The following is a 13,695-nucleotide window of genomic DNA, read 5'->3' as shown; positions in this document are numbered from 1 at the left end:
GAGGAAGGGAATATCAATCTTTTCCATCATCATCAAAAACATTTGGCAAGAATATGGTAGGTGGTTGGCAAATGGTGATGTTAATACTTATTATGTGTAACAGAACAAGAAAAAAGAAGGTCCTGTTAGGCCAAGGAAGCTTAAGCACTATCTTCCTAATTGTTTCCTTGGATTTTGATTTAAACCAACAGAATGAAGGCCCTCATCACTATACAAATGGACAATGTTTTAAAAAAATGGTGGTCCACATTTCATTCATGCCAGCTGCCTGCGGGAGTATTGGAGGATCTGAATCTGGCATACCTGATGAGAAATTAAGAATAATTCATATATATCTCTGGGTCCACATTGGAATGCTATCCTGAGCTACTGAGTGTAAGCTTTACCCCGTGGATTGCCTGCCTGAGAGACCAGGGTAGAGTTTGAGTCCAGGAGTAATGAGTTTTGACTCTGTGCTTCCTTTTTGGCTTGTAGTTTTCCCAACGTGTGCACTGGTGGAATCAGCAAGCCAAAATCTGTCCCTTGGGTGTACAGCGTCTGATAAAGATGAAGCCAATGCATAAAATCATCCAACTCCACTTCACGAAAGTGTCATACCATATAACTTTTCTAAATTGGAACTTTGCTGTTCAAGTGCCAATGTTATAAAAACATTCCCTGACTATAAAATGGAAAGGAAAGGAAAGGAAAATGGGGCATGGACTAGGGGAGGCAGCCTTGTTCATGAGACCTCTGAGTGCTGTTCACCCATGAAAGAAAATCCTTTCTATTTTTCTCCTACTCAATAGTATGGTAACTCATTCTTGTGAAACTATCATTCACTTTAATTCAGCAAATGTTTATTAAATGCTCACTCTACACACAGCGCTTGTAAGAGAGAACAAGAGGATAGGCAAGTGCCACTGTTTTGCTTTTCCGACTTTATAAAAGTTACTAGGTGGGGCGGTGGATAGAGTGCTGGGCTTGAAGTCAGGAAGACTCATTTTCATGGGTTCAAATCTGGCCTCAGACACTTCTTGTGTGATGCTGAGCAAGTCAAGTCACTTAACCCTATTTGCCTCAGTTTCCTCATCTGTAAAATGAGCCAGAGAAGGAAATGGCAAACTATTCCAATATCTTTGCCAAGAAAACCCCAAATGAGGCCACAAAGTGTGGGACACAACTGAAAAGTAACTGAACGATATATTTGCTGTAATTTTTAAGGTAGCCATCAGATTAGAAAAAAAAATGGAAAGGAATGAACCATGTATATTTTAGTCTCATCATTTTTGATGAAACTTCCTGACCTTATAACAAATAAATTAGACTTATTGTGCTTATCTCCAGAGGGAAGCACTAGAAGAGATAGAATTTAGAGAGGCTGGTTCATGTAAGGAAAAATGAACAACTAGACCTATCTCAAAATGGCAGGGGTGAAATTAGTTCTATATCAGTGTTAATGGAAAAGAAAGGTCAGTCTGCATAATGATGTTCCCTTACTGAAAGAAGATTGCCCAAGGATTTTGCATCAGGCCGGTCCCCCCACCGCCACCCCAGATCTTTAAGAAAAATTCAATATTTGAGGTCTTTTCTGATTACTTAAAAAGGAGAGAAAGCACAGAAGTGATTTGAAAATAATATAAAGGGACCTCAGAGGACACCATTTTAGTTTGGCCTATACCCGCACAAGAATCCCCTTCATAATATACTGTGTCTAAAGAAACATAGATTTTTAAGGGGGCAGAATGGGGATTCAAACTCAGGTCTCTGGAACATTTTAACTCCATGCCCAGTGTTCTTTCCATCATACAAACCAGGCTTCTACGTTGATAATCTTTTGGAAAGGAATTGGAGCTGCCTTACAAATTTCAATTTATAATAAAACATACAAGTCAAAGTCAGGGTTTAACTTGAAGTATTTCTGAGCCATTTCAAAGAAATAGGAAAAACATGTTAGCTTTCTGGCAGTTAGGAAAAAGAGAGTCAAGCATATGGATTTAGGGTCACATATGGAAGATCACACAGTATACAGATTTTTTCCCCTTGTTCTGTGAAATGCATTAAGGGCTGATCATTTTGACTGTATGGTAGAAATTTTGTATTTCTAAATAGAAATGAATCTCTGGCTCTTCCAGTCATCCATACACCAATGGCAAAATTCAGCAATCTTTGTTTCCAAGTATTTGAATGACATTTTGAATTTTTGGCCAGAAATCTGATATCATGTAGTCATAACAATGTTGTAAGCTACTATGTCGTCAGGCTGATAATTCATAAGAAAAGTGAACAACCTCTTGACATCCTGTGGGTTCCATTGGTACCCTCTGATATCAAGAAACTAGATCAGGGGTTCTTAACTGTTTTTGCATCATAGATTTAGAATTGAAAATTACCTTAGAGGTTATCATGCCTAACTTGATCCTTTAGACTGGGAGAATTTAAGTGATTTGCCTAGCAAGTATCTGAGGCCAGATTTAGAGTCAGATCTTCCTCTCTCTAAGTGTCGATCTACTGTGTGCTGCTCAACTGCCTCCATGACCTAGTTTGAACTGTTTGTTTTCCCCCTTAACTCTGCCTCTCCCCCAAACATTCAAATTTTTGTCAAGGATATGATTGTCCTCTCAGGTTCATAACCACAGAATCCCCCTTCACTCTTCTTTCTGTACTCCTCCCCCATACTTATCAGTTGCCAAGTTTTATTAATTATATTAGCACAGAATCATTTAAAAACAAAACTCATCTATCGTTCTCTCGTTGTACTTTAGGTCAGGCTCTTAATCACTTCTTGCCTGGACTATTGCAATAATTTCCTAACTGGACTCCCAACCTCTCCCTTCTTCAGTCTATATTCCATGAGGCCACCATGATAGTCTTTTTAACTCACAAGTCTGACTATATCATGACTCCACTCAAAAAACCTTTCGTGGCTCCCAGTAGGACAAAAGAAAAATCTTCTCAGTCCAGCGTTTAAAGGCTTCCATAATTGAGCATCAACAGACCTTTCTAGCCTTATTTAATACTTCTCCCCATCACATACCTATATCTTATAGCCAAAGTGGACCGAGAGCTGTTTTCTGAACTTAACATTTTGTCTTCTACCTCCATCTATTCCTGCTAGGTCTTCCCATGCTTTCAGCGCAACCACCCCCACCTCTGCCCCCCAGGATATTTATCATCATTCGCCGCCTCTCTGAAGCCTTCCTTCATCACTATTGCTATGGGAACTTGTTCTTTCTACTCCCCTCAAACAATCTGATCTATTTCTCCCTCTCCCTCGTCTGCTCCTGTTACAAAATAAGCTCCTTGGGGTGGGAGGGGGGAGGAAGCAGGAAGACATTTCATTTTGGCACTACGTTATCCATGCTTTATACACCATAGCTGTTTAATAAATGTTTGTGGAACTCACCTTGGTGATGAACCTCTCTGTACTTTGCTAGGCTGGTCCTCAGCCCATACACATAGGGTCTATCACTGGGCCATTAGCAAGGGTGGGGAACCTGTGGCCTTCTAGGTCCTTGGGTATGGTCTTTTGACTGAGTCCAAGTTTTACAGAACAAATCCTTCTATTAAGGGGATTTCTTCTGTGAAGTTTGGATTCGGTCAAAGGGCTTCACTTGAGGACCTAGAGGGCCTCATGTAGCCTCGAGGCCATAGGTTCCCTACACCTGCAAGCTTTTCCTGCTTGGCAGGACTCACCAGTCTTTATGCTGCTACCATTGCCATTGAGAACCCAGGATTATCTTCTTGTCATGATGAGGCATCAGAATAGAATTTTACTGGAGAATCTTTTATAAAGATACTGATCTGTATACTAATTATGGAGTTTGAATGTTGGAGGGAGAGAGTAATAACAAAGCATGTAATAAAATAGAAAAATAAGACCCTAAAGATCCATATAGGTATCTATACATAGCATTGTTTCTTCTTTAACCTATACATTCTATGCCTTGGAAATAGATTTTAAAATTCAGGGCCCATTTGAAATCATGAGAAAGTTTTCCAGTGTGTTCTGGTAGCAGCAACCAGTTATCTTCATAACTGTTCTGGTCTGTATTTTGTCAGTATGATTCCGTTTTTTCACTGTTTCAATGAAAATTGTCTTATTTCTGTTTTGCTCCATTCTGCTGATTCTGGCAGATATGTTACTCGACTTTACTGATGTTGTTCTCTCTCAGTAGCTGTGATTTTTTAATCTGTGTGAGTATGCCCTCCACTGAAGCTAATTGTGATCCCTCTGTGACCACAAGCAGGGAAGCTGGACAATTCATCTGTGGGGCAGAAAGGCAACATGTGCAGCTAATAATCCCGATGAAGGCATCGGCCTGTTTCTCACGCCAATGCTGCCTGTGGGTAGCACAAAAAGATGAGGAAAATCTAAACTCTCCAGCCTGGTGTTTGTTGTGGTTCAGATTGCGGTTTGTTTTTTGGGTTTTGTGAGTTGTTACTCCATCATGTTACAGCTGAAGAGCTAGGTGTGTTGGAAGGGCAAAGGACAAGAAGGCTGAGCTGAGCAACATCAGGGTTTGGTTTTCCTGGGTGGCCCTTCCAATGTACACTTAGCAATTCAGTCTGCCTGGGGCCTGAGGAAAGCAGTAAGAGTTTCCACAACACCAAACAAACCAGTTCTGAGTTTTTCCTGAGATAAAATTTAATAACTCCAGCTTCTCCACTGTTTATTAAAATACAAAAGAAAAAAATTCAGATGGCAAATCTGGCCCTCATAGGAGTAGTAAAGGAAATTTCACACATATGCATATAGGGGGATTGTTCCAAAATACCTAGAATGATATCAGAGAGGTATCTGTATATCTGAGATTGTTGATATTTCTCCTAGCAACCTTAATTCCAGCTTTTTATTCATCCAGCCTGCCATTTCACACAATGTATTGTAAATATAAGTTAAATAAGGTAACAATTTATGACCTTGCCATACTCCTTTCCCAATCTTAAACCAATCAGTTGTTCCATATTTGGTTCTAACTGTTGCTTCTTGGCCTGCATACAGGTTCCTCAGGGGATGAGTGAGATTATCTGATATTCCTATCTCTTTGAGGATTTGCCACATTTTGCTGTGATGCACACACTCAGGCTTCAGTATAGTTAATGAGGCAGAAGTAGATATTTTTTTCTGGAACTCATTTACTTTCTCCATCATTCAGCTAACGTTGGCAATTTGGTCTCTAGTTCCTCTGCCTCTTTAAAAACCAGTCTTTTCTTCTAGTAATTCTATTAATAATATTGTAGTAGTAGTAATAATATTGCTGAACAATATTGCTAGTAATAATATTGCTGAAGCCTAGCTTGTAGAATCTTAAGCATAACCACTCTGGCATGTGAAATGAGTACAATTGTTTGGTAATTTGAATGTTCTTTGGTATTGTCCTTTAGGTATTTTGGTATTGTCCTTTAGGATTGAGATGTAAACTAATCTTTTCCAATTCAGTGGCCACTGTTGAAGTCAGGAGGATCTGAGTTCCAATGCAACCTCAGATACTAGCTGTGTGACCCTGGGTAAGTCACTTAACCTTTCTTTCTCTTAATCCACTGGAGAAGGAGATGGCAAACCACATGAACCCCATGGTTCATGAAGAGTCAGACATGACTAAATGACTGAATAACAAATGACATTTGCAAAGCTTTTCTTTTAAAAAACCACAAATATTATTAACTCCCTTTTATAGTTGAGGCAAGGGAGGCACTTAGAAGTTAAATGTCTTATCCATGGTCACACAGCTAGTAAATCTCTGAGGCAGGATTTGAACTCGGGTCTTCCTGACTTCAGGTCTAGCCTTCTCCCCACTGAGCCACCTAGCATTGGGTTTGTGATGATTTTATGTCAAAAGGTAACTGACTGTGCCTATTCAATGTGCCAGGTGCCTTCCTCAGACTCTCTTGACCTCTAAAGAATACAAGGGGCCAGAGCTCTTTGTTGGTTATCTCTTGCTCTCACTATGTGAGCAGTTCATCATCTTTCTGATCATATAAGAAATATCAACTCAAAGAAATAAAATCATAATGACCAAGAAACATTCATATGCTATACTTGAGGTTTTTTACAATGCTTGAAAGTTATAAGCTGCAATAATAAAAAAAACACAGTTTTCTTATTGTTCAAATAGTCAAAACGGACAGCAGAAAATTTGAAGGAAACAAAATCAAGAGAGTGATTTTTATTATTTTAAATTAGAATCAAATTAGGGGAAAAACTTTAAAGAAATGATTAAGCCCTAAGATAGTGGTGCTTAATAATGACAGTAGCAGCAAAAGTAAAAATATGTTGGCACCAGCTGTCCTATCACGATCTCACCATGGAAATCTTTTTGTCAAAGTACATGAGTTAATATTTGATTTAGAGTGTTACTGTTAGTGCTTAGGGGTCACTGAGTCTAACCTTCTAGTTTCATAAATGGGGCACAGTTCCAGAGAGGTAAAGGGTCTTGTTCAAAGTCATGAGCTAGTTAGTGGTAGGTCCTGGATAAGGACTTGGGTCTCCTGCTTTCCATTCATTGTTCTTTTTACCATGACATGCTGTCTTGATACTCATCTTTATTTTTAATCAAATTCTTCATGAAAAACATTGAAAGAAAACAGGTTCCATTCTCTTTTTCTAAGGTAGGAAAATGCAGATAATTTATTTTCCTTTACATGGGAGGGAAGAATGTCCTCCAATAGCATCTCATCCAGATTGTTTAATTTTACCTAAACTGGAGAAAGGATAGAAGGATCTGGGTAATTTTGTCTTGCTTCTTACAATGGAGTGATGCCTTAAAATTGCTAACAAGAAGGATTTTTTCAGGGTTTGATCTCACCTTGAAATAGGAAAGAAGCAGTTTTATATTCTGTGCTAGTAGTCCAGCAAAGTGGGGAGGGAATGTTATGGTGGGCAGAGTACTGGTGACCTGAGTCAGGATGTCCTCTCTTGGCTACTCGTGGCTTTTATAACCAGAGAGATTCACTGAACTTATGTCGGCTTATGCTTGAATGTTTTCAGAATGTTGTTAGCCTTAGAGTCAGGAAAGATTCAGGTTGAAATTCTACCTTAGTTCAAAGCAGTACTCGAATGCCACCTTCTATACACGTCCTTTCCTCTTTTATGAATAACTGTATTTTATTAATTGATCTCTAAGGTCCCCATATCCAGTCAGCTGCTAAATCTTGTTGGTCCTACTTCCATAACATCTCTTGCAATAGTCCCCTTCTCTCTACCCATATGGTGCCCCCTTAGTTCAGACCCTCATTTCTTCTTGCTGAGACTATTTATGATAACCTCTTAATCAGTTCCCTGATTCCAAACTCTCTCATTAGCAATCCATTAACCACTTAGCATACAGATAAGACTTTTACTGTCTTTACTGAAAAAAAAATATTCAGTGGCTCCCTATTGCCATTAAAATAAAATTAAAAATCCATAGCCTAGTATTTAAAGCCCTTTTAATATTGTTCTGTCACCTCCAAGTCTTCATAACCCCGTGGACCATTGTATGCCAATATTATCCATTGAGTTTTCTTAGCAAAGATAGTAGAGTAGTTTGTCATTTACTTCTCCAGTAAACTGAGGCAAACGGAGTGACTTGTACCCAGGATCATGTAGCTAATGTCTGAGGCTGGATTTGAACTGTGGTCTTCCTGACTTCAAGTCTAGTGCTCTATCTACTAGGCCACCTAGCTGCTTCTTAATTTAGCTTCCACTTATTTTTTTCTGGTCTTACCTCATCTTTCTACATACATTTAAACTGACCTGCCTACATTGCCTGGAATGTGGTAGGTGCTTAATACATTTTTGCTGAATTAAAATCAAATTGCCGATATTATATAGTGGTAGAGCCAACCACACTCAGCTTTATTTCTCTTGACTTCAAGTCTGTTGCTTTCTCCTCTGTGTTGTTTGTTTTTTCACTTGGGACCTAGTGAATATCATGAAAAGGATTTATGATTTTAACTGTGCGCAGAACTCCTGGGTTGGGATTGCATTCCCCATAGAGAGGAAGCACCTTGAAGGAAGAGACTGTCCCCCCCTTTGTATCCCTCGCACTTAGCACAATGCTTGGCACACAGTAGGTACTTGAGAAATGTGTGTTGATTGATTGATTTATCAGTCAAAAGCACAGACCTAAAGCATAATTCTGACCATGTGGATCAAATATAAATATTTAATAAAAAATATAAAATATAATAATATAAATATAAATAAAATATAATATAACAAATAAATATAAAATATAATCAAATCAAATATAAAAACCCTCTGTGTAGCATTTAAAATTCATACTAGCCTAGCCCCTTCCTACCTTCCTAGTCTTAACATGCTTCTATATACTTTGCAATCCAATGACTGGCCTACTATTCCTTAAACACAATGCCTTATTGCCCAACTCTGTTAATTGGCTGTCACTCATGGCTAGAATGCTCTCCTTTCTTATCTCTGCCTCTTAGCCCTCTTCAAGATCTGTTCAAATGCCATCTTCTGTAGGAGATCCTTCCTGGTCCCCAGTGCTCTCCCTCTGAGGTCCACTTCCATGTAGTCTGTCTGTATCTTGTATAGGCATAGTGATTCACAGGTCATTTCCCTCATTAGATTATGAGCTCCTGATAGGGCAGGGATAGTCTTTTGTCTTTGCATTTTCAGTGCATAACACAGTGCCTGACACATGGTAGGCACTTAATAAATGCTTGTTGACTGACCTACTAACTGCTCCCTGAATATGACAATTCACTTCCCACCTTCATGCCTAGGTGCAGCCTGTTCCCCATGTCTGGAATGTACAATCTTCTCACTTCTACCTCTTGGAATCCATCCCATCACTCCCTTGCTAAAGTCCATGTGCTGATTCCTTACACAAGTGTTTTTTGATCCTCCTGGTTCTTAGTGTTCTCAGCCTTTTAAAATCAGTTTATATCTACCTTGTATTAACTTAGTGACTTATGTGTTTTTTCTTCTCAGTAGAGCATAAGTTCTTTGAAGCGGGGACTTTTTAGCTTGTTTTCATATTCCCAGGGGAGAGTACAGAATCATGTACATGGTAAGGCTAAGGACAGGTCCAGTGATTTCATGGCCATAAGGAACTTCCAGCTCAGGAAACTCCCTCTACCAATACCATTTGGTATCTTCTCTGCAACTTCGAATCCCGGTGTTGCCTATGGCACTAACAGTTAGGTCAGATGACTGTTCTAGGGTCACACAGACATGTTAGAAATGGGACTTGAACTCAGGTCTCCTAGTCTGGACAGTGGGGATTATAACACAAAGAGATCTCAAAGTTCTCTGCTCTGTCAGGGTTGACTATTATTATAATTCATGTTTTTGGTCTTTTTTTTGGCCAGACTAAAGGATCTAAGAAGGTGTATTTCGCTGGATGAACATGTAAAATACAGAATCACCAGGCACATCTTACTGCAGAGTAGATGGAGGAAGCTCCTACCAGTCTGATTCAAAAACGCAAGGTGTGCATTTTGAAAAACCTTCACTCCTCAGGACTTGGAGGTTCATGTCCCCGAGATAGCCTTATTATGTTGTGTCTTCTCATTCCCATCTTTATTCCTTTCTCCATTCTTCCCCTCCCTTCTCTTCCCACCCCAGTCTTCCTTTTCCTACTTTTCCCATGCTGATTGTAAATATTAATGCAAAGCTTTCCATAGGTGTAATGATGGCCTTCATCAACCAAGGCACAAATGGGTCTAATAAGGAGCCATTGAAACCTACACACAGAGAAGTCATGTAGTTTTAACAGCTGGAATTCAATTCAACAAACATTTATTAAGCACTTAATAAACGAAGAAGCTGGTTAACTAGGTGGTGGGGTGGATAGAGCACCAGGCCTGGAGTCAGGAAGACTCATCTTTGTGAGTTCAAATCTGGTCTCAGACACTTCCTAGCTGTGTGATCCTGGGCATGTCCCTTAACCCTGTTTGTCTCAATTTCCTCGTCTAGAAAATGAACTGGAGAAGGCAGTGGCAAACCCTTCTAGGATCTTGGCTAAGAAAATCCCAAATGGGATCACAGAAAGTCAGACATGATTGAAAACGACTGAACAGTAATAACAAATGAAGAGGGAGCATTGTCATAGTGGATAGAAGGTCATCTATGAAGTTAGAGAGCCCTGGGTTCAAGTCCTGCCTCTGACACATATTGGGAGTTAAAGGACAGGCCCATAGTCACACAACTACTAAGAGTCAGATGTAAGATTTGAAGCTAGGTTTCTGTTGACCTGTGCCATACTGCCCAATTACTGTATTCTGAGTTTACCTTTGCCCCTAAAAAGGCCAATGGCTCTGACTTTCCAACTCACTTTTTTATCACTCAATATTTACTAAAGGCCTAGTAAGTCCTGTTCATTGCGCTAGCCCTCTGGGGAAGCCAAAAAAGAGTAAGATAGAATCCTTGCCTTCATGAAGGTTACAGCCTAGGTAGGAGGATGACTCTCAGACCATTAAACATCACTGACTGACTAAATGCTCAGTAGTTATATGGCGCTTTGAGATTGGCAAAGCTCTTTACAAATGTCTCATTTTATCCTCATAACAGCCCTGGGAGGTAGGTGCTATTATCCCCGATTTATAGATGAGGAAACCGAAGATGACAGAGGTTACATGACACGCCCAGGGTCACCTTGCTTGTTAGTGTCTGAGGCTTGTTTAGAACCCAGGTCTTTTGACTCTGGGTCTAGTACGCTAACCATTGCACCATCTAGCAGTCTGTAGTAACAGCAAAAGCTTAATTTTTGTACATCAAAGTCTGTCTAGTCCTAACCTGGTTCTTAATGGTGCTATCTGCTTATGAAAAAGGTCTGCATTGGAAATTAAAGCTGGATTATCAGTAGACATAAAGCTGGGAAGAGAGAGGGCAGAAGGAGGCAGTTCAGCCACAGAGGGAAGACAAGTAAAGGCATTTGAGAGATGATTATATTAGGTTGGGATAGCATTCAGGTTGGACCTAGAAGGATTGGTAAGAACTGGGGAGGTGGAACTGGGGATTCAGGGTGAACCAGGCAAAAGGAATGGCCATGAGTGAACAGAAGGTCAGACAGAAAAGGGCATGGCTGAGGAATGGAGGGCAGTCCTGCAGATGGTAGTAAAGCTAGAAAGGTCAGTTGGGGCCAAATTGCCTCTGTGGTCTCAGCTTCCAATTAGTAAACCCCTTGGGTACAGGAACTGTGTTTGCTGTTATGTTTCTATGCTTTTCATATTCATTGTACTACCCTAATTAAAGGGATAGCCATAGATGAGACCAATCCATTAGGTTTTGATGCCCTTTCTTCCTTGTCTGGGTTTCTTGAGTAACCATCACTTACCCAAACACCAGTATCCTATGTGTTGCTGACAAGCTTTTAGTAAACCCTCGTTAGAAAATCATGTTTGTTTTTGTCACATATTGGGGAATGATTCCTGGGAAGGGGGCTTTAACATGATTTAAAAGATTTAAAGATTTAAAAAATATACCTACCTGGCATAAACAATTCTTTTTGGAGTTTTGCTCTGGATTTTTGGGAAAAACATCTTTTCTTTAGCCAATCTGCTTCGAAATCACTCATGTGCTCATCAGGCCATATGATATGTACCTTTTAACACAGTAAATAAACATGTATTATATGCTGTTACTCCAGTACTTTTCAGTAGAAGTATCAAACACAAATAGAAATCGTTCTCTGTTGACTTAGATCCCGCCTGTTGACTTAGAAAACCACAAATTAGCATTATCTTTGTCATATCGTATTTTTATTTTATTTTTTTTTGTTAAACACTTCCAAATTACATTTTTATCTGGTTTAAACCTTTCTGGAGTTTTGATTTTGTCACCTCTGTTCTACATTCACTTAAAAAATTATGGAGAATTGGGAGATTTTGCAAATAGCTACAGATTTGAAAAATAAACCAAATTACTCTTTAGCCTAGAAGCCAAAAATTTTAGAGTTTTGAAGTCTATCTAGTCCCAACTCTTCATTTTGCAGATGAAGAAACTGAGGCCCAGAAAAGAGCTGTCTCTTGCTTAAGGTTACATGATTTGTTAGTGGCAAGAGTCAGAACAAGGACTCTGATCTCCTCACTGCCCATTCTTTGTCCTTTTTGCTACGTCACCCTGCTTCTGAGGCTAGTATACCTAGCCTAATGAAAGATAAGAAATGAGCGTGTCTGGGGTTGTGACACTTTACACTTGTGTAACATATTTTAGAGTTCTAGATAGAGTTAAGGATGCATCCTGATAAGGACATGACCTCCTCTCTCCTCTCTGATTGTCCATATCCATGAAAGCACAAGGTTTCAGCCTTTGTACGAGGCCTCTTGTTGATTTGTCCAAGTCTGGCATCATTGTGAGGTCAGGGTTGGGGTAGGGGAATGAGATGAGTGTTGTTCAGAAGCTCATGAATGCTAGCAGCGAAATCCTAGAGTCAATGAGAGACCTGAGGGGTGAACAGCATAGGCCCTCCTTGCCAGGAATCCACTTCAACATTAGAGAGGTAGCCAAATCATGTAAAAATTAACTCCAGGAGTTGGAATACTTGGCTTTCAATCCCAGATATGATACTAACTACAAACGTAGCCTCAGATTAGTCACTTAGAACAGAATTTTGGAGTTGAAAAGATCTAAACCTCCATCTATCCTAACCCACACCTGGAATAGAACAATCTTTTTGAGTATTTATTTCCTCAAACACAAAAATGAAAAAGTTAGATTAGCTCAGAGGTTCTTAGCCTGTATTCCATTGACCAATGGAGAGATTTCAGGGGCTCTGTGAACTTGGGTAGAAAAAAATTGATCTCATTTTCACTAATCTCTGACTAAAATTTAGCATTTCCTTCATTTATTTACTGAGAAAGTCTCTGTGGGCTTCATCAGATCGCCAAAGGGGTGCATGACACAAAAATGGTTCCAAATTCTCCAAGATGCCTTTCTCAGTCTAAAATTCACTTCTAAAACTTGCTGGTAGATCCCAACCTTCTGGTTGGGGGTCTCAGCACTGAACTTTGAGCTCAATCAGTCAATCGAGTATAGGCACCTACTATATGCTGGACACTGTGCTAGGTTCTGGGGATACGAGTACACATTTGGCTAGTAAGGGTAAAAAAAAAAAGTCCCTTAATGCAAACTACTTCAAAATTAGTTTTACTTTTTTAAGTCAAGATGAAAGGTTTAAAGAGAGAAATACCTTTCTTTGGTTGATCAAAGTTAAGTGCTTGACCCATGTGTTAACGTCGAGGGCTTCGATGAGGAGTTTACGAGCTTTGGCAGAATCCAGGTAGCAGCAAGGACACTGGCAGTTGTCTCTCAGCCACACAGCAGGGTAGAGAGACTCTTCGCCATCGTCCCAATGAATCTGGACCACACGTTCAGCATCTAGAGCCTCCACCTTCAGGATAGCTGAGCTCATGCTGCCAGCCTTCAGTGCGAATTGTTCAAGCTGCTATGACAGAGCAGAGTTAAAAGGACAAAGCTGTTCTTTTGCCCTCTCACCAAAGTGTGTGGTCTGTTTGTTCTTTCCTTAGCTACCACAGTCCACGTTTTGAGGAGACCTTTGTTCCTTTCCTGTTAGATTACTTTACATGCTGGCAACAGAAGCAGTTGATAGAAAATAAACAAGATACTTATTTTGAATCAAGGACTGCAAAAAATATCAGTTCTTTAATTCTTCCATTGTGATTCTAGATAATCAGATGTACTAAGTTTGGACTCGATGAAAAATGTAATTTTATCAGTATATCTGTATAATAGCTCTTTGGAAT

At 39.7% G+C, this 13,695-nt stretch overlaps 1 protein-coding gene across 1 annotated transcript in view; it reads right to left on the bottom strand.

Annotated features, from left to right (window-relative positions):
- Window positions 1-13,430, bottom strand: part of BBOX1 (gamma-butyrobetaine hydroxylase 1) — a 66,683-nt gene extending 53,253 nt beyond the window's left edge. Inside the window, exons 1-2 of the mRNA XM_036763673.1 lie at window positions 13,122-13,430; window positions 11,420-11,534 (exon numbers count right to left, since the gene is read on the bottom strand). Of these exons, the coding sequence (XP_036619568.1) occupies window positions 11,420-11,534; window positions 13,122-13,343 (337 nt within the window). The 5' untranslated portion in view covers window positions 13,344-13,430. The remainder of the gene's footprint in view (window positions 1-11,419; window positions 11,535-13,121) is intronic.
- Window positions 13,431-13,695: the final 265 nt, after the last annotated feature.

This window comes from Trichosurus vulpecula, chromosome 6 (genome assembly GCF_011100635.1).
Source record: "Trichosurus vulpecula isolate mTriVul1 chromosome 6, mTriVul1.pri, whole genome shotgun sequence".
In the NCBI taxonomy this organism is placed as follows: domain Eukaryota; kingdom Metazoa; phylum Chordata; class Mammalia; order Diprotodontia; family Phalangeridae; genus Trichosurus; species Trichosurus vulpecula.
Note: the sequence above shows the minus strand (reverse complement) of the source record. Positions and strands in the feature narration are given on the sequence as shown.